This window comes from Uloborus diversus, chromosome 3 (genome assembly GCF_026930045.1).
Source record: "Uloborus diversus isolate 005 chromosome 3, Udiv.v.3.1, whole genome shotgun sequence".
Classification (NCBI taxonomy): Eukaryota; Metazoa; Arthropoda; class Arachnida; order Araneae; family Uloboridae; genus Uloborus; species Uloborus diversus.
The window spans coordinates 214,011,292-214,035,099 of NC_072733.1; the positions used below are offsets into that span (position 1 = coordinate 214,011,292).

A 23,808-nucleotide genomic window follows, 5' to 3' on the forward strand; every position below is an offset into this window, starting at 1 on the left:
AGCACAATCCAATGATTTTTGAAAGAATTCAAGCAATAAAGAAATTTTTCATACATTTTCAAGGTTTTCAAGCACTTGAAAAAAAAAAAGGACCTTTTTTTTCCAAGAACTTTTCAAGGTTTTTCATGGGCGCACGAACTTGGTTTAACACTCGCTACGGCGGAGTGTTTGGGTGTACAGTAACTTTTAACGAAATGAAAAACTTTTAAATCTGATATTTAAGTAAAAACAATATAACAGCGGACTAATCGGACCAAAATGTTAAAAAGCGGTCTAAAGCGGACTTTACCATAAAAAAACGAACTTTGGCGGGAAAAGCGGTCCATCTGGGAGCCCTGCAAAGATAAAATGGCGTCTGCGCGTGCGTGGCTCGCGGAAAAGGCAGTAGCTAAAAGTCGAGGGAAAAGTTTAAAAAAAAACGGAAGCGTAAACTGAAAATATAGGAATTATAGGAAAATAGGAACTTTTTCAGAAATATAGGAAAATATAGGAATATAGGAACGCTGCGATGCCTGAAGATGTCAAATTCTAATAACTCTAAATCTGTACCGAAATCAGTTTCTATGCAAAAAATATCCGAGTCCCCTCCCCCCTAGAATTTTGCATATGGGCGCCCATGTCCATCGGTAGTAGATATATATCGACATATCGTCCAGCCCTAGACTACATAGTTAAGATATTATCAGATAGGTGGCGTAAACGCAGAGTAAAGATTTCAATGCCCCATATTCACCTACTGTTTCTAAACAAATTAACTTTTTTTAAAATTTTAAAAAATCTGAAAATTATATTTCAAAAAAGTAAAATGTTCAAGACAAAGACATAGGCTTGAAAAAAAAAAAATCTTCAAAGGAGTTTAAAACCTGGGTCCTACTTTTCCCCATACGTTAACATTGGATTCAAAGCTTTTGGACTGACTGAAGAGCACCCTTAATTTTTTGTACTAAATTTCTCAACTTGCACGAGAGTACAACCTCAAGAATATTTGAGTCAAGTACATTTCAACTTTCTTGGACATACCGTTTTTGAGTTACGCGACATACATTCGCACATACAGACGTCACGAGAAAACTCATTGCAATTAATTCAGGAATCGATTTGCACATACAGACGTCACGAGAAAACTCGTTGCAATTAATTCAAGAATCGTCAAAACCGGTATTTCGCATGCCTATACGTTCTTAGGCACTTATTCACGTGTGGTTGAGACTAAAAAAAAACTCATTATTCATTCTGGGGTGAGTGAAATGGAAATTAAGGTAGATTTTTTAGTGAAATTTTTTCGCTAATACAATACTTCTTTTCTTGTAAAAGGAAGTAAAAATGACTAGGAAACTCCAGAAGCAAAAGAAATGCATGAGAAAAATCATATAAACTTTATTCAGGATGTATACATTTCTTCAGATGCTTATGATGATACATTATATGAATACAATGAGCAAGGAAAGGGATGTAAAAAAAAAAAAAAACACATGCTTTATTTTTTTGCAAAAGTAATCTTCATAGAATTGTTAGGAGTAATTTTGAAACCTTGCAATACTTCCTTAGCAGCTGCACTAAGGACCTCGTTTTCAAATTCTACAAAAGCGATATCATGTCTTCCAGGTACAAGGCGAACTTCTTTAAATCCAGGAAACCTATATTGAAACACAAAACAATGTTACCTTATTTTCTATCTAGAGACGTACCGAGTAGCACTTTGGCCGAGTAGCCTTGGCCTTTGCCTACTCGGTCAAGTACCAAGTTCCAATTATGTTTTCAGAAGAACCACCAACACACACGCGACGAATTTCGAACTCATTACCTCCATGTCCAAATAATAGTTTTTTAAAACAAAACTCCAGTTGAAATTTAATTACGCATTATTTAAAAGATTTTGTTTTATATATATGTCAATAATTTTACAAATAAGTTATTTTTTAAATTAAAAATAAGCAAATACATAAAAGGGAGGATTAATCAAGTTGAAATTAAAACAAATTATATCAATCTTTACTTCTAGTCTACCAAACATAAATAATTTTAAAAACAAATAAAACAACGTTAAAAGCACAAATGCACAGGAGCACTGCAGACATGTGTTTCTGCATTATAAGGAACATCTTTTTCAGTGAATAAAATGTGAGCTTATGAATGTAAAAAAATCCGACTTTTGTCAGAGGTCTTTAAATCCATAAGCTCACACTTTTTGAAAAAAGCATTCCTTGTACTGCCAACTGCTGAAAATTCTCAACTGATAAAGAATCATGGGTGCAAGTTTGGTCATGTGATCAAGACGGAAAATATTTTCAATCCCCCTCACACATGCTTGCTTAAGGAAAACTTTGTGTGTAAATGTTGTAGATTTTAACTATGCCACTTTTGGAATCTGTGCTTTATTTGAATTTTAAGCTTTTGACTTTTTGTAACAACATGAACTTAGTTTAAATTGTAATATTTAAGCGTTTTGGTATCTTAATTCCAAAAACCTAAAAACCGCCAATAAAGGGTGGTCTGGGGGGTTCTCCCTCAGAATTTTTTTTTTTTTTTAAATTGAAGTCCAAAAAATGCAATGGTAGGCCATTTTGGTAAAGTTCAGGGAAAGGAGGGGTTCAGGGACTCTCATACACCAACTTTTTCAAACTGATAGTCCCAAAATCACAATATTGAGTGACCTTCAAAAATATTAGAGAAAGGGGAGGGGCACTTTGGACTCTCAGTGAAATTGAAGTTTTGAATTGTACTCCATCTTTCATAACATTTATACGCTTTTTGAATGCATTATCGAAATGATGGAGTTCAGGAACTCTCCTTAGGCAATATTTTGAAATTGAAGTTCAAAAAACATTTTTATTGCAGCAATAAAATCGCTTGGGACATAGATTTTCATTTTTGCAACATAAATCAGTTCTGATCAGAAAGTCTACCCAAGGTAGCGCCAACAAACCAGGAAAAAAAAAAGGTGGGGAATGGGCAACTAACATAGGCGTGCGCACGGGGGGTCACCAGGGGTACCGTGGTACCATTATAAATACCCCCATGTCACATAAAAATGAAAGTTAATACGAAAGTGGCTAAAATTTTACATTTTTAGGTTCATTAATTTTTTACCTCATACGCTTTAAAAACCCTTTTTTACTCCCAATATTTGAAAATTTTCCTTAAGCGAGCAAGTCTGGGAGCCTTTCCAAGTGCAACTTCAACCTCCTGGTACAGTGGTACCCCCATTTCTGAATCCCCACGCATGCCTATAACAACTAATGATAATGAACTGGCACCGTTTCCCCACAGTCTTCATTTGAAAAGGAATTATTTTATAAGATAGCAGGTGCTGAAATTAGCCATAAAAAAACCACTTCAGTGAAATATACATTTTTTAAAGGAGGTACACTTTTCAATTTTCTTTAATTAAAGAAAGCAATAGGGGAACTGAATCCTCAACTATAGTATAAAATGACGTTTTAAATATTTCAACATCGAAAAATTTTCGGAAGAGAACTCCTGAACCCCTTCCTCTGAGTTAACCCCAAATATCCTAAATTTGAGTTTTAAGGCTTCAGTTTCTATTTTTTTTTCTAGGAACAGTACCCCCCTTACGTTTATACATGACTTATGACTGCCTGAAAGTTTTAATACTTTAATTTCGGAAACTTTTTGAAAGAAGCTTCCTACTCCCTTCCCCCTTAAGTCATCCAAATATAACCCAAAACAGAACATTTAAAATTTCAAAACCGGAAATATTTCGGGCTGGGAGGCGGAATCCCCCCCCCCCTCTCTTTGTGTTTATTAATTGTACGAACCAGTAAAGTTAAAGCATATTTTTCAAACACTCAATTTTTCTTTTTTTAATAAAAACTGAAAGAAAGTCATCGAATTTCTTTCCATCCAGACCTCCGTCTCGGAAATTTTGTGCAAGACCAAAGGTCTTGCACCCATGTAAAGAATTGATAATGTTTTTGAAAAATTAGGACAAAAAACGATAGGACTTTTTAGGACATTTTTTTAATATTAGGAATTTTAGGACAACTTCTAGCCCTGCTACTGACACCTTATCTCCAAACCTCCGACATTGCAGACTACCACGGCTTGTTATGGCATTCGGCCAAGATCTCTTTTTTTTTTTATAATCGTGCCAAGTGTTTAAAATGTTGCAATTATTATTTTATTTTCCGTGAAAAATCAGGTCTTTTACCTACTTCAGATAATCTGTAGTTTTCAGTATTTCTGAACTAGTATTCCAGTACCAGTGATCTTAAAACTTTATGCTGATATTTTTAAATCTGACTAGCACTAGAGACTCAAATCTCTTGCCTAATATGGGAGCAAACATACACAAAAATGAAAAGCATAGGATTAAATATCCAATTAAAAAATATATACATATATTTTACTGTGCATAGACATTAGGAATCCTAATACTTACTGTGTAAATAGCATAGATAACATCATTTCATTTGTTTCTTTAGGCAAGTTGGTTAAGAAGAGGATGTTATTAGGTGGCTGGTCTGCAGTGGGAGAAGCAGACAAAGCTTGAGGAGTAGCTTGAGGTCCCATATCTTAAAAAAAATATATGCATGATTTTCAAAACATAATATATTTCAATTCCTAAATATTTTTTAAAGAATGAATAAAAACTTTTTAACATAAAAACAAAAACTTTGAATACAGATATTTAAAAAATAAAACTACAAGATGGGGCGCCAAAATTTCCTATTTAAAAATAAAAAATTTTACATTCCCAAAAATTCTGTATTATCCTTTTACTGTCACACATAATAGGAGATTATGCTTTACTCTGTTTCGAAAACAATATCTTGTAAGTGATACTCTCCACTGTCAATACACTGATTCAGTCAAACTCGGAAGTTTTGGTCAATTCTTTTGAGCACATCAACCGGTATATTTGCAGTTTCGGTTTGGATACGGTTATCGGGTCCTCCAGAGCTCGTGGACGATCGTTATAAATCGGCGACTTCAGATAAGATCACAGGAAATAGTTACTGGGGAACTAAATCAGGTGAGCGGACAGGGCAGTTTAAGTCCCCATTTGGAATGAGCAGCCTCCACAGTAACGGCACGAAGCAGTCACGAACAGAGCATGATCGCAAACGAAAGCTTGATGTAAGAAAACTTCCCATTCAAGATTTTTCTGTTGAGCCTCTCCCCACCAATCGGTGACGCTCCACATTTTTTGCATGCCAAATTCAAAAAAGGAAGATCCTGCATCCCTCCTTTACAATGCCTTAAACTGATGAATAAGCTATCACATTTGCTGCAATGTTTTTCATTTTTTTTAATATCTCTTTTTGCCTCTTTACATCTTGCCATCATGAAATTTGCCACCCCATAACTCTGACACCCTAGGTAAGGGCACAAGTCACCAATATACAATGTAATAGGGACAAGTTGTATAAAACCTTACCTTAAAAAGTTCACATCACCGAAGCACATTCACCTTCAAAATAGTCACCTTGAGCAACTACACACTTCTGCCAAGCACTCCTGGAAGCCATTTTTCGCAACTTCCTGCAAGGCCTCCTGCGATGCAGTTTTAACTTCATCGTGGTGAAGGAGACTTCCATGCTGAGGATTCACGCTTTGATTGGATGTCAAACAAATAGCACCACATTCCACCAGACTTAGCACGGTGTGTCTTTTACCTATTCCCAGCAGTTACAAAACATTTCGCAGAGATGCCACTTCCTTTCGTCAGACAATATTAAAGCTGCATCGCAGGAGGCCTTACAGGAGGTTGCGAAAAATGGCTTCTAGGAGTGCTTCTAAAAGTTATATGAACATTGGCAGAAGTGCATAGTTTCTCAAGGTGACATCTTTGAAGGTGGATGCACTTCAGAGATGCGTACAAGTCAGGTTAAGGTCTTATAAACTTGTCCCCAAACTTTTGGATCGTACCTCATGTCTGCATGTTTAAAGCATTATAGAAGAGCAAATTTTGAATATAACAGGGTGACTGTTTCAGCCAGTTTATTCTGAAGTCAGCACTAGGCCTTGATAACGTTTTTATTTATTATTTTAGGTTTAATTTTTAATGTGTTTGTAAGTAAGCCAAATTTGCCAACTACACTTCATTAATATTTTAATGTTTAATATAACAAGAACAAACATTAAAAATTAGTTAAATGCTACAAATATTAGAATTACCTTTTAAGTTTTGTTTAGTGTTTCATATTGAAAATGGAACTTAAAATAATTTGCTACAATGATAACTCAATACAGGGTTCATACCCTTCAGGGAGAAAAAAAATTTCAGCACTTAAAGGAAAGAAAATTTTTTTTCAAGGCAATATCATAAAGTCGTGCTAAAAATATTGTATGCAGATTTCTTTACACACATAAATAATAGGCAATAATTAAAAAAAAAAAAACATAGGAAAACAAAATTGCATTTTCTACTACAAGAGACACTTTCATAAAAGATCTGTGTCGAAAGTTTTTCTGGAAATGTCTGAAAAGTTCAATCATAAAGAGGAGGACACACATAATATACAGAAGCATATAAAATTCAAAAATAGAAAGAAACAAACCAAAGATGTTCTGAAGAATGGACCTTGCAAACTAAGGGTCTGCCCTCTGATAACGTATCAGTTCTTAGCTCACTTATTTCATTTTGACTTTCTCTTTTTATTGTATTTCTAGCATATGTATTGAGTGTGAGAAAAAAATAGAAGTTACAGCTGTCTTGCAATGTTTTAATTTAAAGAACAAAAAAAAAAAAAAAAAAAAAAAAAAAAAAAAAAAAAAAAAAAAAATAATACTAAAATTAAATGTAACAACTAAATAAACAACATAAATGTTAGCATAAAAATACTTGATCAATCCTTTTTCAGTAAAATGTGTTTGAAGATGTTTAAAATTTTAATTAATTAATTCTAAGAGAAAGAAACTGCTGAGGTTTGTTTCAAAATGATAAAGAACTGCTAATGAGAAAGAAAAGTTAAAGATAGCTGCACTTGCAGCAGGAAGGAATTTTGATACTGTCTCAATGTTTTAAAAAGTTTGTTTTAGAAAAAAGAAAACCATCACCTTTTGATAACACCTATTTTTTTTTTTTTGCAAAATGTGCAATTACTAGGGGACTTACCCTTTGGATAAATACCCCCCAAAAAATATTTACCTTCCCACCCTACATCACTAATTGAGTGTATTAAAAATAGTTTGAAAAATTTTCATTATGAAGTACCTGGGAGCAAATGCAAATGAGCAAGGCAACAGAAAACAATGTTTTGCTTTTTTTTTTTTGCTTATTAATGTGAAAACTTTCTATATTTGCCAGGTTATCACTTAAACAGCAATAAAATAAATAAATAACATTATATTCTTAATAACTTCAGTTTATTCTTCCAAACATCCCTCATGCTTCCTTTTTTTATTTTGAATATGACTAACCTAGATTGCGGTTTTGAAATCCTGAAGTTCATCATTGAATTGCTTATACTTCTCCAATTATGATATTGAGAAGAAAGATTCTTTGGTTCACAATATGTTTCTTTCATAATTTCATCAAGTCTTTCAATAAAAATATATTATAAATTGTGTAATAAATATGTATGTATCAGTTTTACCAATTATTTCATATTTAGATTAAAAAAAAAAAATCCCATTCACTTATTGCATTTTTTTGTAATATACCCAGTTTTTGGGTATTTACCCAGGCCTTGGGTATATATTCAAAAAATATTTACCTACCCGCTGGGTATTTACCCAATCCACATCACTATTGCATAGTCCTATTAAAATGTTACCCGAAAGTTATTTTACTTCAATATATTTTTTTTATCGAAAAACCTTATAAATAAATCTTACCCTACTTGTTAAAAATAAGTAATGTCAGTAGTCTTTTTTGGCTGTGGCTGCTCTCTTTTAAAAACAATAAGGAAGCAGGTAAGAAAACAAACAAGATATATATTTTTTAAAAGCCCTGAAAGCATTCATTGCTCATAAAGAAGTATTTTAAATATATATATATATATATATATATAATAAAAGTGAAAAATATTGAAAAGACCACACCAAAAGCCCATAGATGCGCAATACAGCAAAACTAAAAAGCCAAGTAAAAATATTGTTTATGGTTTTATAGTTTAGCATGTGGTGCATTTTCCCAATGTTACTCTATATTGCATTGTACTGGAGCTTAAACATTCTCTTTTAGTTCATAGTTAAAAAATTTTGGTCTTTTGACCATATTTAATGAATCCTCTATGGCTGATGAGCTCTGGATTCTTACTTTATCTTTTCCTATTTAATAGCTATTTGCAATTTTACAGACATGTGATTTTTCAGTATTTTTACTGAATTCAGTACTTTTTGAGAGAGCAAAATACTGTATGCAGAAAAAAAAAAGGGGCATTGGAAGATAAATTCAACATGATCCAGTTGATTTTATGCATCCAACTAAAATAATGCATTATATAGATGCAAAAAGGGATGGGAAAGCTTTGAGTTGTAGTAAAATATACTAACAGTGTTGTGTTAGTTCACACAGCCATGCAATTTCAGTATTTTTCATCGTAAGGAGAATTGCAAACAGCTAGTTTTTAGGAAAGAACAAAGTATGAACTAAAAGAGAATGTCCAAGCTCCAGTATATGCAATACAGAGTAACATTGGGCAAAAGTACCACATGTTAAACTATAAATAATAAACAAGAGCTTAAACATAAAATTAAAAGCAGGGGGTTTCGTCTTGACTAATTAGGAAAACAAGTTCCGATAATCAACCAACCACGGGACAGTACCTGCCAATAACAAAATTATCCTACCTAGAGATGGATTTATAATCAACTCAATCCAATGTTCAGCTTGACAGTATTCATTCCAGTTATCAACGTAAAAGTAAAAAACAAATGCATACCCAAAGAGATTAATCCAGAAACATGCCAGTCGCCCCTACTTTTTAATAACTTCCCTAAAAATCTGGTTGAAAACATTTGCTGAAGTATAGTCTTCGACGAACATTTCACTTCTTTTGAAACCGTTAACTATGATACAACTGTGACAAATCATTTTTTTGGATAGCTGGGGTGGAAGAATTTTACACGTGGGAAACGGACTGGCATGTTTCTGGATTGATCTCTTTGGATAGGAATTTGTTTTTTACGTTTACGTTGATATCTGGAATGAATTCTGTCAAGTTGAACATCGGATTGGGTTTATTAGAAATGGATCTCAAAGTAAGATAATTTTATTATTGAAAGGTACTGCTCCGTGGTTAGAAGATTATCGGAACTTGTTTTCCTAATTAGTCAAGACGAAACCCCCTGCTTTTAATTTTAGGTTTAAGGCTATGTTTATTATTTATAGTCTAACATGTGGTGCTTTTGCCCAATGGTACTCTATATTGCTATATTGCATATACTGGAGCTTGGACAATCTCTTTTAGTTCCTAGTTAAATTTTTTGGTCTTTTGACCATATTTATTGAATCCTCCACGGCTGATGAGCTCTGGATTCATACTTTGTTATTTCTTATTAACTAGCTGCTTGCAATTTTCCTTTTTCTCATCATTATTCTTTGTATAAATAGTTTAATATTTGGTATTTGGCTTGCATATTGTTTATATTTACTTGGCTTTTTAGTTTTGCTGTGTTGCGCATCTATGGGCTTTTGGTATGGTTTTTACAATATTTTTCACTTTTATTATATATATATATATATATATATATATATATATATATATATACATACATATATATACATATATATATATATATATATATATATATATATATATATATATATATATATATATATATATATATATAAGAATAAAAAATATTGATCAAGTTTATCTTTTTCTGAATGAAAGCATCTCATTATTTTAATTTTTCCAATCACCAATAAATAAATGAACAAAAAAAAAAAAAAAAATTGCCACACAAGATATTTGTAATTGAAAAGAAACTCACTAGGCATAGGAGGATGAAAGACATTTGGAACTAATGCTTGCACCATTGCACCGGGAACAATGCCTGGTAAAAGACCTGGCTGCACTTGTAGCTGACTTGCAATTTTTGCCAACTCTTTGGACTTTTTCTTTGATTTCCTATCACCAGAATCAGGTGGTCGAGGTACCTTGGGTCGTTCAACATAAGTACCTTTCATTCTTGCAACACAGTCTGAATCCGTTTTTGCATACTGAATTCGCTAAAAAAGTTCACATCATTATAATAATAAACTAGAATTTGTTTTACAAACTGTAGTAAGTTTTTAGGAGTTTATTTTTAGAATTAGTGCTTGTACATGTAAATTTTTTTTTTCTCACAGTAAAATATTCAAAATTATGTATGCAATACATAAATTTATAGAGCATAAATAAATTTCACACTGTGCAAATAAAACCACCATTTTTTCAAATCTGCCATTGGAAATTAGCAGTGAGAATAAGCTATAGGCCAGTAGTAGGCAACCAGTCAATCTCAAACCTGTAGTGTGTACCCATAGTGTTTAGTTTTCAAGAAAAAAAAATTATTTTTGTCTTTTGTTAATGACAAAGGTACACAAAAGTTATTTTGGATTTACAAAAAGAAAAACCTCCCCTCTTCCAGCAGAGTAAAAATTAGAGCCTTTATATGGCCCATTTTAAAACTATAATAGTGTACCCATAGTGTTTAGTTTTTAAGAAAAAAAATTCTTTTTGTCTTTTGTTAATGACAAAGGTACACAAAAGTTATTTTGGATTTACAAAAAGAAAAATCTCCCCTCTTCCAGCAGAGTAAAAATTAGGGCCTTTATATGGCCCATTTTAAAACTATAATAGGGCTATTTCACACCAATGTTACACCCCAATTCTCTTTGAGTTATTTATATGTATTTTTTTTTTTAATCTATCATTCATAATTGATGAGTACAGTCAAACCTTGATTTTTCGAACCTCCTTATCTATTTTTTGAAACCCTTGATATGTCAAAATTTTTGCACAGAAGCAAGTTTCAGTTGCCGTTTTTCTTTGGCAATTTTTGTAGTAAAACCAGTTCCAGGGACCAGTTTTCATCTTGGAAACTTTGTGATTAGGGGATTGAAACAAATAATAGGGGAGTGTTGGTATGAAAGGGGTGCTGTGTTTTCCCTTGAGTTTAGACTTTTTGTGCATTTCTCTCAAACATGTTATCCACTTTGAGGAAAGGGGTTGATTTTTCGCTATTCTGTTTTCATGTGAAAGTGGAAAATGTGTTCCTCATTTTCATTATTCTGCTTTAACTCCTACAAAATGGCTGATGAAACCTTTTTGAATGTGAGGAGCTACTAGTTGAAGACAAGAATTTTTTAATTTTTAAGTGAAAAATCAAGTTGAAATTGTTATAAATTTCAAAATCTCTTTCTGTGCACTTTCAGCAATTATAAAATTTCAAATCTAGTAAAATATTGAAGACTACAGTATTGATAGTAATTCAAAGTGGTCTCATAGTACATATATAAATGCATATAGCGTACGTGTGTGTAATTGAGAGAGTTTCTAGTGTAATTTTTTAAAAACCTTAACTCAAAAACTCGATATCTTGAATTTTTTTCCTGTCCTGAGAGATTTGAGGTATCGAGGTTGTACTGTAACTTTGAAATGCATTAAAAAGCACTTTTTTTTAAAAACTTGACAGCAGCACTTTAAAATGTTATAACTAAAGTTATATGGGAGCTATAGAGTTGTATGATAGCCAGTCTTGTATAATATAGAGGAACGCGCGAACGGCATTCACAGAATATTTTTGTCTCTGCAAAATTTTTTTAAAATCTGCTAATGTTAATTAAAAAAAAAAAAATTAAAAGCATTTTTTTTTTTTAAAATCCTAGTTTATTTCTGCCAAAGCCTTTTGAAGCACATGTGAAAAAAATAATGGTTTTGGCAGTTTTCTTTAGTTGGTGAAAAATAAGCACAAACCATATGTTATTGTAAAAAAAATGATTTAAAGCACTTTTATTTTTTTGTCTCTTCATATTTGAATATAAATTTAATTCTTTATTCAAGGGTGAACTAGGTAAAATAATTATTTGCAGAAAATTTTCCAGTTAGGATGTGTTTGCAGAAAACTTTTCATTTTATCTAAGTCTGATGATAGCTCATTTTAAAGACAATTACATGTGCATTAATTTAATATGTTTGTGTACCTTAAATAATAGTTGAGATTTTTTTTTTCATAAAATGTTAAGTTGAGAAAATGTAAAGGGTGTTTAGGACCATGAAAGGATCATTAGTTACACCAAATAATGTAGGATACATTTCTGCAATTTTCGATAAAACGTTTTAGTAACTGCTGAACCCTTCATGGTCCCGCTAAAGATTTTTGGGCATTTTTATAAATATGCATTAAAAATCAAGCAGCACTTAAAGAAAAAATAAAGAACACCATCACAAAAAAAATGTTTGAATTTTTATATTTTAAAATTTTGTAAAAAAAATTTTTTCTCGAAAATTATTCAAGTCAAATTACAATTATCTTTCTAATAAGAAATTATAAAACTTTGTTGCTGTCAAGAAAAAAAAAAACATGAGCTGTAACATTTAAAAGCAAAATTTTGCAAAAAGTTTGCCACATTATTTGCCGTAACTGCTGAGTCACTCGTAGTCCCACTACAACAGAAAACAAGCCAACTCATTTCGCAGGGGTCTGCCCAGGATTTTTCACTGGGTCCGTTTCTTGTGAAAAATCAATTAATTTTGTGAAAAAACAAATTTTGCAAAAAAAAAAAAAAAAAAAATTGTAAAAAACGAAATTTTTGAATTTTGAGATGGCGCACACTGCATCATTGACACTTAATGTTGAGTGTTTCCCCTCTTTTCTGTTGAGAATATCATTCTTGGGTGTTTTTCGAGCATTGGAATATGGGAGGGCAGCATCGCTCTTTGGGAGATGGGTATCCATCAAGTATCAATATTCATTTACCATTCTACATTATGTTAAATTATACTAGAAATGTTATATGTATAGTATTTAAAATAATTGTAATTAAGAAATTCAGGCAGGGGTTCAGCATTTAACTTTTTGAATCAAGACATTGTTAAAAAGCACAAAATTTCGTTTAAAATTTATAAACTCCATGATTTTTACAAAAATACTTAACAAAGCGTATTAAACATCGAAAATTTGAAAAATCAGATTCTCATAGTGGATGGAAAGAGATTGCAATCCTCAAAGTGAAAACATCAAAAGTACAAAAACCACTTGTAAAATAAATATTTCTGATAAAATTATTTTAGAATTGCACTTTAGAGTCCTATGATAGACATTTCATTAATGTCTGGACACAGTTGGATCAAAAATAATTAAATAAAAAATGAACCATCGATTCAGCATTTAAATTTTTGACTCATCAAAGAAAATGGAGCGTTGTTACAAAAATAAAGAGACTTTTCATTTATTTGCATCCTAATAAAGCAAAGTTAGCTTGAAAAAAGTATAAAGTATGATTCTCATATTGAATGTAAAAAGATGGCGCTTTTCAAAATGAGGCACCTGAAGAAAAAAAAAAGATGAATAAAAGAGTTTATTTAAAATTAATTATCCTTTTTAGCATCGAAAAATCAAACCCATATAACTTTCTCCCAAAATAGCAATTAAACATCGCCCCGCCACACGCTTAGTAGCGATAAACAGTTAAACATCACACCCGCCAGATGCTAAGTTGCGATAAGTTTAAAGTTGGTAACCCTATCTGAAGCGATCACATTCCTCCCCCCCCCATCCCTTCTATCCTTTGCAGTTCTAAGTTTATTTCGCTGTATATTATTGTTTATTAAATCATGAGAGGGGAGAAAAGTGCTTACGATTGACTTTTTAAGAGAAGTTTGCAACAACGTCGCTGCATAAAACAAACAAGCAAAATTATAAACCAAACCGACTTTCAGTTGTTAATGCCCCCCCCCCTTTCATAGAAACCAACAACAAACATTATATTTATTTGGTCTTAGTTTAAAACATAAACTATACCCAACAGCTGTCTGACAAAGGTCCTTCAAATTTGACAATTTTCATGCATTCTATGTCTAAAACTGAAAAATATTTGCTATACCCATTTTACCTCATGTTACTAAAAGTACTATACATTTTTAGTTAACATATGGCCAGATATGTAGAAGTTTTCATCACTGTTTTTCCTTTTCAAAAAATGTTGCCTCGTAAAATGAAAAAAAAAAAAAAACTATACCCATTTTTACCCTGGGTCCCCCTATAATTTTTTAAAAATTAAGGAAATTTTTAAAAAATTAAGGATTTTTTAAGGTTTTTTTATTTTTATTTATTTATATTTTTTTAAGGAAGTACCAATCCTGACAGATGTGCAAATACTGCAATGTAAAATGTTCTGTATCTGTGTAAATTAATAGTAAATTCAAACGTTTTAAATTACTGTCTGTATACTCATTGTATGTATAGTGAGTTATGTTTCAATAAATAAAAATTTGATGAATAGTAACAATATGCTTCATTAAAATAGCATTAAACTCTTATTGCAGTAATTAATTATTTTTTCTTTGAAACTAGAGAACCAATGCCCCAAAGTGTCACATCAGAAAAAAACTTGAAATTTGTTTCAAAACTTTTAACAATAAATTTTGGAATTCTATGAAAAAAAAGTCTGTGCTCCCTCCCCCCCCCCCCTTCTTCCTCATTTTATAAGAGCAAATACAACTTATAAAACTGCTGAATGCAAGTGAAACTTCTACAAAATTGCATATTTCTTTTAAAAATGTTTGAAGATTTTACTATTTTTTTTTTTGCTGACAACAAAAATCAATTTCTTTTAACTAATCAAGGTGTAGTATTCATTCTTAAATAGCCATTCAATTGTTTATATCAAATTTAAAAAAAAAATACTAGCTCTGTTTATGATTTTTAATTTTTAGTTTTATTCTTAGTTTTGTTAGAAATGGCTATCAGTAAATTTTAAAACATATTCGGATTTCTGGGGCTTGGATTACTAAGGTTCTATTGTAAATGAATTGGTTTTATTTAATATAGTGCTTTATCCTTTATAATACATGATTTAAAAAAATTTTAAGTGACCCGTCATGAAATTTGATTAGTTTAAGTCTTATTCAAAAAAATCTTAAGTTTTTATAATTATTACTAAAATTAAGATGTTTCAAGGTATTTTGATGGCCATATTTTCTTTCATAGCCCTTCTACTATATCATGTATATCATTAAGGAGTATTTTTAAAAATAACATACCATTGGTTTTTCATAAAATGGAAAGCCTTGCATTGATCTGAAAGCATTACTGGCACTGCTAAGTTCCTTAAAGGCAACAAAAGCTTGACCACGCATCTTCAGTGACTTTGAAGCTATAATGTCCAGTATAACTCCAAACTGAGAAAACACTGCATATAAGGACTTCTTCAATTCTAGAAAAGAAATGAAGTGAATAAAATTTTCAGGAAATAAAACAAGAACAGAAAATTATGCTTTAATGAACATTCAAGAGCAACATTAAAAATGAAAATGGCCATATATACATATATATAAAAATATGCTCAATCGATGAATGAGAAAATTAACTAGAAAAGTACTAGAAAATTAACTTTCTTGATTCCTTACACAACACATTACAAGTGTAAACTATTTTAACACTGGTTTGCAATCAATGAATCTTTTATAATTAGCTTTCTATAACACCAATCATGAAACCCCTTGACATCTCGAAACCAAACCTGTTTGAGATTCCTCAGAAATTTTTCTAAAACACATAAGAACGAACAAGCTAAGTTTCAACAAAATGTGACACTATAACAGTTAAATATAAATAACAGCTGTTAAAAACTGAATGAAATTAGGGGGAGGGATTTTGAAAGGGGGGAGTGATGGGCAGACTTAGATAAAATGAAAACCTTTCTGTGAACACAAATCCTAACTGGAAAAACTTTCTGCAAGTAATTATTTTGCCTAATTCACCCTTAATTTATATTAAAATATGAAAAAAGCAGAAAAAAAAACTTTGAAACCATTTAATTTTTTTTTGCAATAACATGCACTGTATGTAGTTTATGCTTACTTTCCACCCACCGAAAAAAACTGCCTTAATTATTATTTTTTGCCAAATACCAACCATTTTATAGTATAAAAGTTCATGTAGATCTGATAAAACATGAGCTACCTGCTTTCTACTTGAAAATTTTATGAAATTTGATTTTATAAACAAATCAACAAAAATTACTTATTTCTTTAAAATTAAGTATTTCTGCAAAAATAAATTCCATATTTTTCCTGCATATTATCTGTTAAAAAAGTTAAAAACTAACGAGGTGCAGATATCTGAACTTTTTTTTAAATCTCTCTCAACGCCAACGCATTGAAACTCAATTTACAGCAGAATTGACCAACAGAGACCGTTATATGATATGTAATGTCGTTTATTTTACATAGCTTGAATTCTCCTCTTATGCATTTCAGGCTATGTAAAATTAAAAAAAAAAATCATAGTAGAAGCAGTCTCTATTAGCAACCATTTATAGTCAACCCTTGTTTATCGCAATTAATTCGTTCCAGACTTTACCCCGATAACTGAATTTCCGCGAAGTAGGATTCTGTATATATTTTTCTAATTAGAGCGCATAAAACTTACTTACGGCAATTTAAATAGGTTTTTAATGTCTAGAGACTATAGTCCCTAGACATAAAACAGCACTCTTAGCCATCATTACATTTGTATTACTTAATATATTGCACAAAATATGAGAAAATTATGTTAGACGTAATAGATATCACATTGTACTTATTGGGAAATAAACTACACACACGCTGTTCTTACACACTACTACAAGTCTATGAAAAAACCTCAACTTGTTCGATGATGAATCAATTGCCCGTTAATGACAATAGGAGCCCCTGTTCTTCCCTCTACATTTACGTATACAACTTAAAAAGCTAGTACATTTCTAAACACCATTTTTGAATTTGTAGAACAAAAATATTTATAAAATAATAAAACTAATTAAACACCAATTTAATTGAACCGTAATAGCTTTTAGCACAGAGTCCAATGTAATAAAAAGATGAACTTTTAAATACAAAATTTTTCATTTCTCAAGAAAACTATTTTAAGTAAATTATTAAAATAATTATTATTAAAGTAATTTTTTAATAAATAAATTTATATATAAATACATAAAATGCTTTACAGCTTATTTTCGCTATTTCCATTAGTTTGCATTTTAATAAACATCAAATTCTGTTGTTTTGGGAAAGTTAAGCATTTAAGTATCTTGCCTACTTCCGTCTTGTGAGTGACCAAATATGGCGTCTATGTTTCAAGCGTAACTGATAAGTATTGCCGTTCCGATCAAAAAACGATCTTCCTTGATGTGCTTATCCTCAAGCGTATGCTTCCTAAGTAATATATTTTCTTTAACCCTCTTGAGTTAGTGCATAATTCCTGTTCATCCCAAGATATTTTTTCTTAGGAACAACAGGGGAGGAAATGGCAACGGACTTTTTTTAGGTTACCCCTTTACAAACTAGGTCTGACCTTTACTGGCTTACTCTGCTGGAATGTGAAGAATGTGCTTCACCGTACAAGAGGGGAATTCTTTTGTAGAAAGCAAATTTTTCAAGGACTTCATATGATTTTGAAGTGCTTTTGGAGGCCCTTGAAAGTCAAAATGAGATTCAAGGACTTTTCAAGGATTTTTCAAGGCCACAGGAACCTTGCTACAGGGTTCATACTCATTTTTAAAAGTAAAAATCAAGGACTCTTTAAGGACTCTCAAAAAATGAAGGACTAAATGGAAATAATTAGATAACTTTATGTACACCATTTCAAAGCTTTCCAGGGGATAAAGTACTTTTTGGCATGTCTATGAAAGTTGTATTAGATATAGCCGTGAGCCTTAATACAGATAAAATATACATACACAAATGCATAACATAGTTTCTAAAATGCAGGAAGAGGCGCAATTGACTGGGCTGCCCCAATATCATATCATTATATTTTTTAATTTCATACATCACAGGGAGAAAAGTGATCAAAGAGCAAAAATGAAGAAAAAAAAATCATGCAGAAAAGGGATGAGATCAAAAGAGCCCACAGCGTCCATGGCAGTCCAAAATTTAACAAAAAATAGCTAATTTGCCATTTTCAAAGATAACATGACATTTTCCCCCAATTAATTATGTTTGAAATAATTGGAAAGTAATTAACACATGGCACATATTAAAGCGTAGTATTTTTCTCTCAAATTTCAGTTACAAAAAAAGTCAAGAAAATGAGGATAGCTGTAGAAAATTAGTTATATATTAAAGCATTACTTTTTTAGTTTTTTTAGCACACATTATTGGAGTGAAAGGTACATTGAAAAGGAAAATAAAATTTCTTTCCTTCAAGATATTTAAACTATGGTTTTGTTATTATTGCTTCTCATTTGTTACTAACATCCCATTTTGTACAAATTTGCTGCATTTCCCCATTACTTGCAGGTTCGTCTACTTCTACATAAATTGAAATTTTGAAAGAGAGGCAGCAATTCCTTGGTATCATAGCAGCTAATAAAAACAAGATACCTTATATACCATCATATAGGTCACGCATTTGTCTTCCAGAAGCAACGGTAAACAACAAGTGTTTCAGTTTGAAGAGTTTAGTGATTTTTAGTGACCTATTTTTTTCCATAGGATATTTCTCTTGCTATGGAGAGGGGTTTGGGGCAATAACTCGGTATATTGAAATTACATCAGGATAAAAGCTTATGCTTAGAAGTTTGTACTGCCAACTCTCATACAAGCCACACACTATAACAAAAAAAAAAGAGATAAAAAATAACTCACCTGCTATCTTTATTTTCTCGTTTAAGTTATTTATATAAATAGTACTTCTTTGAGTTTGATCTAACATCCTGAAAAATATTAATTAAAAAATGTAAATTAAATTTTCAAAAATAAAAATACAAAATCAATGTCAAAAATGTTAATTAACTCTTTAACACCTAAATTATTATTGTTTAAACTAAAACTTAACAGATTGTTGTCCTATGTCCTGATGAAGTGTTTCAATGCCCTGAAGCATTTCTTTTAAATTTTATCATTTGTCAAGTGAAAAACATTCCTAGAAATGAGTAAAAATTTGCAGAAAGGTGGTTGGTTTTACTAAATAAATAGTATGACAATCTTCAGAACTAATTGTAGCAGCCTGGAAATTCTAAAACGACCCCTTTACTCTAAATTTTTGAAAAAAATTAAGGCCCTTGGCCTAACACAACTTTGCGCTATGTCTCCATTCTGGGCACCTAAAAGTGCCGTTCCTCCAAAGATTGAGAGCTTTGACACCAGTTCCAAGTATCTCATTGCATTAGAAGCAGTGTTTTCTTTCATAATACAATAGAATACTTTTAATAACGCCGACCTATACAACGCAATTCTCTATAAACTGTACAACTTTTCAAAAGTAAAAAACAATAGGTTTTGAAGTTTAAAAAATCCACTTTTTTGCCTTGCAAACATAAAAATTGTTAGGCAAATTAAATTTAACAGTTTTTCATCTTCCCATCTTAATTCAAAGCTTTTTAAAATGAAAATCAGTATTCACAGTAAAAGAAAATACCAGATGGCTCTTGAAAATGCAGCTATTATGCAAACTATGAAGCTAGCACGAAGAGCAGGATAATTCACTTTCTTCTGATTGTGAATCATATTTATTTGGAAATGATAAATTGTATAATTAGTGCTTTATTGCTCATTGCAGATAAAACTCATTCTGAAGTGCCAATATATAGATATATTCTAAATATTAGTTTCAAAATTTGTGAAATGACCTACTTAACGACGAAACCTGTATAACGCAGAAGCTCCCAAAAGGTGCGCGTTATAACGGTCTTCTACTGTAGCAGCAAATGGCCAATAATACAAAAAAGATATGGCTACACAAAAATGTTGCATGGAAATTTTTGGCCTCATATAGCCAATCATTTATTAATCGGTCCTCTAACACGCATAAAACAGGTGCAGGTCGTAAAAGATGACTTTCTGTAGAATTTCTGCAGATTTCGTCAAATAGAACCAAATTCAACATTTCGGCAAATGATGCATAAAACATTTTGTACCAGTTTTCAGATGAATATGCGTAATTTGCAGGAATTTTAGATTAACTTCTAATTCAAAGAAAGTTGTAGAAATTGTGTAGAATTTCTACAAAATTGTATTTTCAGTTGATGTTGGTAGTCTCCTCAAAAGGGGGAACAGTTGGGTTGAATTTTGAATCCGTGAAGTTGATTTACCAATAATTTTTTGAAATCTGCTAGCTCAAAAAATGCATCATGTGACACCAACTACACAATAGGGTGGTCCAAAAAAGGCCCTTTTAAAAAAAATTCTTATTTTTATTGGTCCTACCCCTTCATTTGGTTCCATCTGAGTAAAAAATAATTATTGTGAAGTTTGAGCTCATAATTTTAACATTTAGAGGTAACTCAACAGCCACAAAGTTCCGCGTTTTACCATTTTATGCCATAAATGCAGATAGAAATAAAATTGACGCTAGGAAAAGTATATAATTTATTTAATTAAAATTGCCAGCATTTTGTAAGTTAAAAATAGTTACATAATAATAATATTTCAACAGTTATGTATATGATTTTCTTTAGTACATATTACAAACTCTGCTTTAACATCCAGGATAAGCTCGTCAATGTTCTGCAACAACTTGCAACAAGAATTGTTCTTCATTGCGTGACATTTTTCCATTAAACTCTTTTATACGGGCTATACCCCTTTCAGCATTATCATTAACCACTGAAATTCCTTGAATAATCCTTTTTGCTTTCTTAAAATCCTCCTGAAGCTCCCAGATTTCTGGATCTACGTGAATGAAGGTATCAGGTAAACCCATGCTTTGAAAAAATGAAATTGACCCCTTTGTGACAAGTTCTTCAAATTTCATATCCATAAAATGTTTTAGCAAAATCTAAGGGCACTTCATCACATTATTTTTCCCATTTACTTCATTCAACGCCTTCACCATCTGTCTTTTAATGCAGTGTGGCACTTTATTGGCAAAAAGAGCTAATGCCACGAGCTCTTCTGACAAATACCACAGGTGATATGCGAATTTCTGCGTTGCAGTTTTGCTTATGTCTTCATCAATCTTTTTATACTTCAATAAAGATTTCATTAAAATCATTATACAGTGCATTTTGAGGCATAGAAGCAGTCATCCAAGCCTTTAAATACACACGTACAACAAATATGCATATTTTTTGGAATCCCTTTTCTTCTATTGACGTGATGGTAAATTGACAGCTAAACATCTATTGAAATTGAAACAATACAAAATTCTGGACATCCATCTAGCATGATGCATAACCCCAGGTGCTACAAATTTGATATCATGTGGAGGAGCTTTACCAAGAAATATTAAGCATAGTTCAAGACATTCTTGAAAATCATCTCTCGCTTGCCTGTCATGTAGTAATCTTTCAGCAAATACTATTTTATCATCCTTTACATCTGTCACTTGTACTAAAATGTCCTTATTGTTGATGCCTATGATGTATTTGTCTATGAATTCCCAGTAGGCCTGGAATTGTTCAAAAAGAGGTACGTCTGGTGCGGAAGAAAAACCCAAACATTTATTAAACACTGCACCAATAATTAATTCCATAATGTGATGTCGACATGGAAAATACAGTAACCTTTTTTTTTAGTTTTTCCTCTAGTAAAACACGGGTACCCTTGCTTTCCCCGGTATTGACACTCGTTGTGTCATAGCACATTGCAGAAGCTTTGTCAGTTAAGCCCTAGTCCTGCAAAGCTCACCTTCTTTATTTTTTTGTTCATTGTACTTCCATTGTTAATAAAGTTTTACTAACTTGGGCTGACAGTTTTTAAGGTCTTTGTACGGGTATTCTGGCTTTCTGCCAAGATTTTGTTATTTCTTCTATTGTATTTCTTGAAGATTCTCTTCTTTAATTCAATATGGTTATGAAGAAACATACCCAATGCCATACGAATTGAAGGTAGTTTACTACCTGTCAGCTCACTTATGGTTGAACTAAGAAGATTAAACCTCTGATTTTGATCTAATTGATGTATTTGCCATGCTCAGTTATTTTAAAGTAAAGAGACATATGCATTTCAAAAACAAGTGCAAACTGCCATTCCAACAGTGGTGAAATCAGAACCAAAACAATCAAGAATACATACAAAAGCAACAGCAAGTTGAAAATTTATTCGATCACGACTGTTAAAGGAATAGATTTTATGTATTTACTTGTATTTACAAAAGTATTTTCATAATGGCTATTGTTAAGTCTCTTTTTAAATAGCAATTTTATAAAGCAATTGTTTTCTTGTTAATAAAAATAGCAATTGTATTTTACCTTAGTGAGGTTAATGGTCATGTGTCGTACGCGTTCTATTCAGCAATGATGAAAAATATTATGGAAATGTTTTCAAATTTTGTCTGATTTATATTTTAATACATCGGAACAAAATTGGAGGGTAGGACTCAAAAAATTTCCACCTTCGAAATTTTGGACCACCCTACTACACAATAAAAACTTTTTAAAATATGACTACATCTAGTAAATACAAGAAAATCAAAATTTAACTTATCAGATTTTTCATTTGTTTCATTATTTACAGTAGACCCTCGTTTTACGCGTGTTTACTTTATGTGGTTTCGATTTTACACAGATGCGGCAATGCAAACTGATAACATTTACCTCTCTTTCAAAATCCAAACTCCTAAAGATTGCAGATTCCACGCAGTAAACTGCGTTTTTAGTTTGCTTATAACCAAACTAGGACCCTTGGCATTTTATGTGATTGTTTCCAGAGCTCTTTCCAGAAGTAAAGTTATTACTTGCACAGTTCAGAACTCACTGGAAGAAAAGCTTTTAGGAGTGACAAAGGAGGCCAAAACAAATGAGGATACCAGCTTCGGTGACACACAACCAAAAACGTTCACATTGAAAATTTTGAGCCATTCCTAGAATATGGAAATAATCTTTCTGATTTGGTAATGAAGGAAGATTCTATCATATCAAAACAACCCTGTCTTCATGTTTTGAACATTTGACTAGACAATAATTTTTAAAAATTATCTTTGAGTTTTGTTGTGGCTACTATTGTGATAAGATATCATCAAAAGGCTTTTCGACCAACATTTATTCCTACAAGAAGAAAAATCGACTTTACTCGCATGTATGTTCTGAAATCGGAACTTTAATCATAATCACCCTTTATGTAAACATATTCTAAGAAAAGTACAAATGTCTTATAAAACTAAGTGTTCTATGAGAGGGTTAAACCCCAGAAGTCTCTTAATCGCGCTTCTGATGAGTAAATTAGCGCCAGAATTTTTCTGCACTTTCCATGACTAGTGTGCCACTTAGCAATACAAAGTTATCATTTATAGAGATTTTACAGTTAGACAATTGCACTTACTTCGAGCTAGCTTTATGGACCTTTGAACACCAGGTGCAGTATCACGGCCACAGATCCACTCTCCTAGTTTAAGCCACAAAATAGTAACAATTTGAGTTTCAAATATTCCTCTAATTGCACACACAGCTTACGGCGGTATGGCTACTCTCTACTCTGGGTTGCGGTTGCCAACGCTTTGTACCTAAATTCAAGTCAGCAAACTGCAGAAATGCGATTGGTTGATTTTATATGACGCCATAGATAAAGAAAAAGATCAGTTCAAAAGGTCACGTGATCATCTTGAACAGAAGACATTAGTGAATGTCTTCAGGGGGCCGTGGTAGCCCGATCGGTAGAGTGTCGGATTCGGGGCCGGAGGGTCCTGAGTTCGAACCTCGATGGTCGAAGATCCACCGTCGTCATTAAAGGGGACTGGGCGACGTTAAATATGCTCGTGGTCTCAATG

General features: G+C 31.9%; 1 protein-coding gene across 1 annotated transcript; it reads right to left on the reverse strand.

The window, feature by feature from the left end:
• Nucleotides 1-1,353: 1,353 nt before the first annotated feature.
• LOC129218578 (U1 small nuclear ribonucleoprotein A-like) lies at nt 1,354-23,515 on the reverse strand. Its single transcript, XM_054852890.1, has 6 exons — nt 23,364-23,515; nt 18,750-18,817; nt 15,162-15,334; nt 9,907-10,144; nt 4,403-4,535; nt 1,354-1,637 (listed from the first exon to the last, which is right to left on the reverse strand). The coding sequence occupies exons 2-6, from the start codon at nt 18,814-18,816 to the stop codon at nt 1,478-1,480; spliced, it is 771 nt and encodes a 256-aa protein (XP_054708865.1). The 5' UTR covers nt 18,817; nt 23,364-23,515; the 3' UTR covers nt 1,354-1,477.
• Nucleotides 23,516-23,808: the final 293 nt, after the last annotated feature.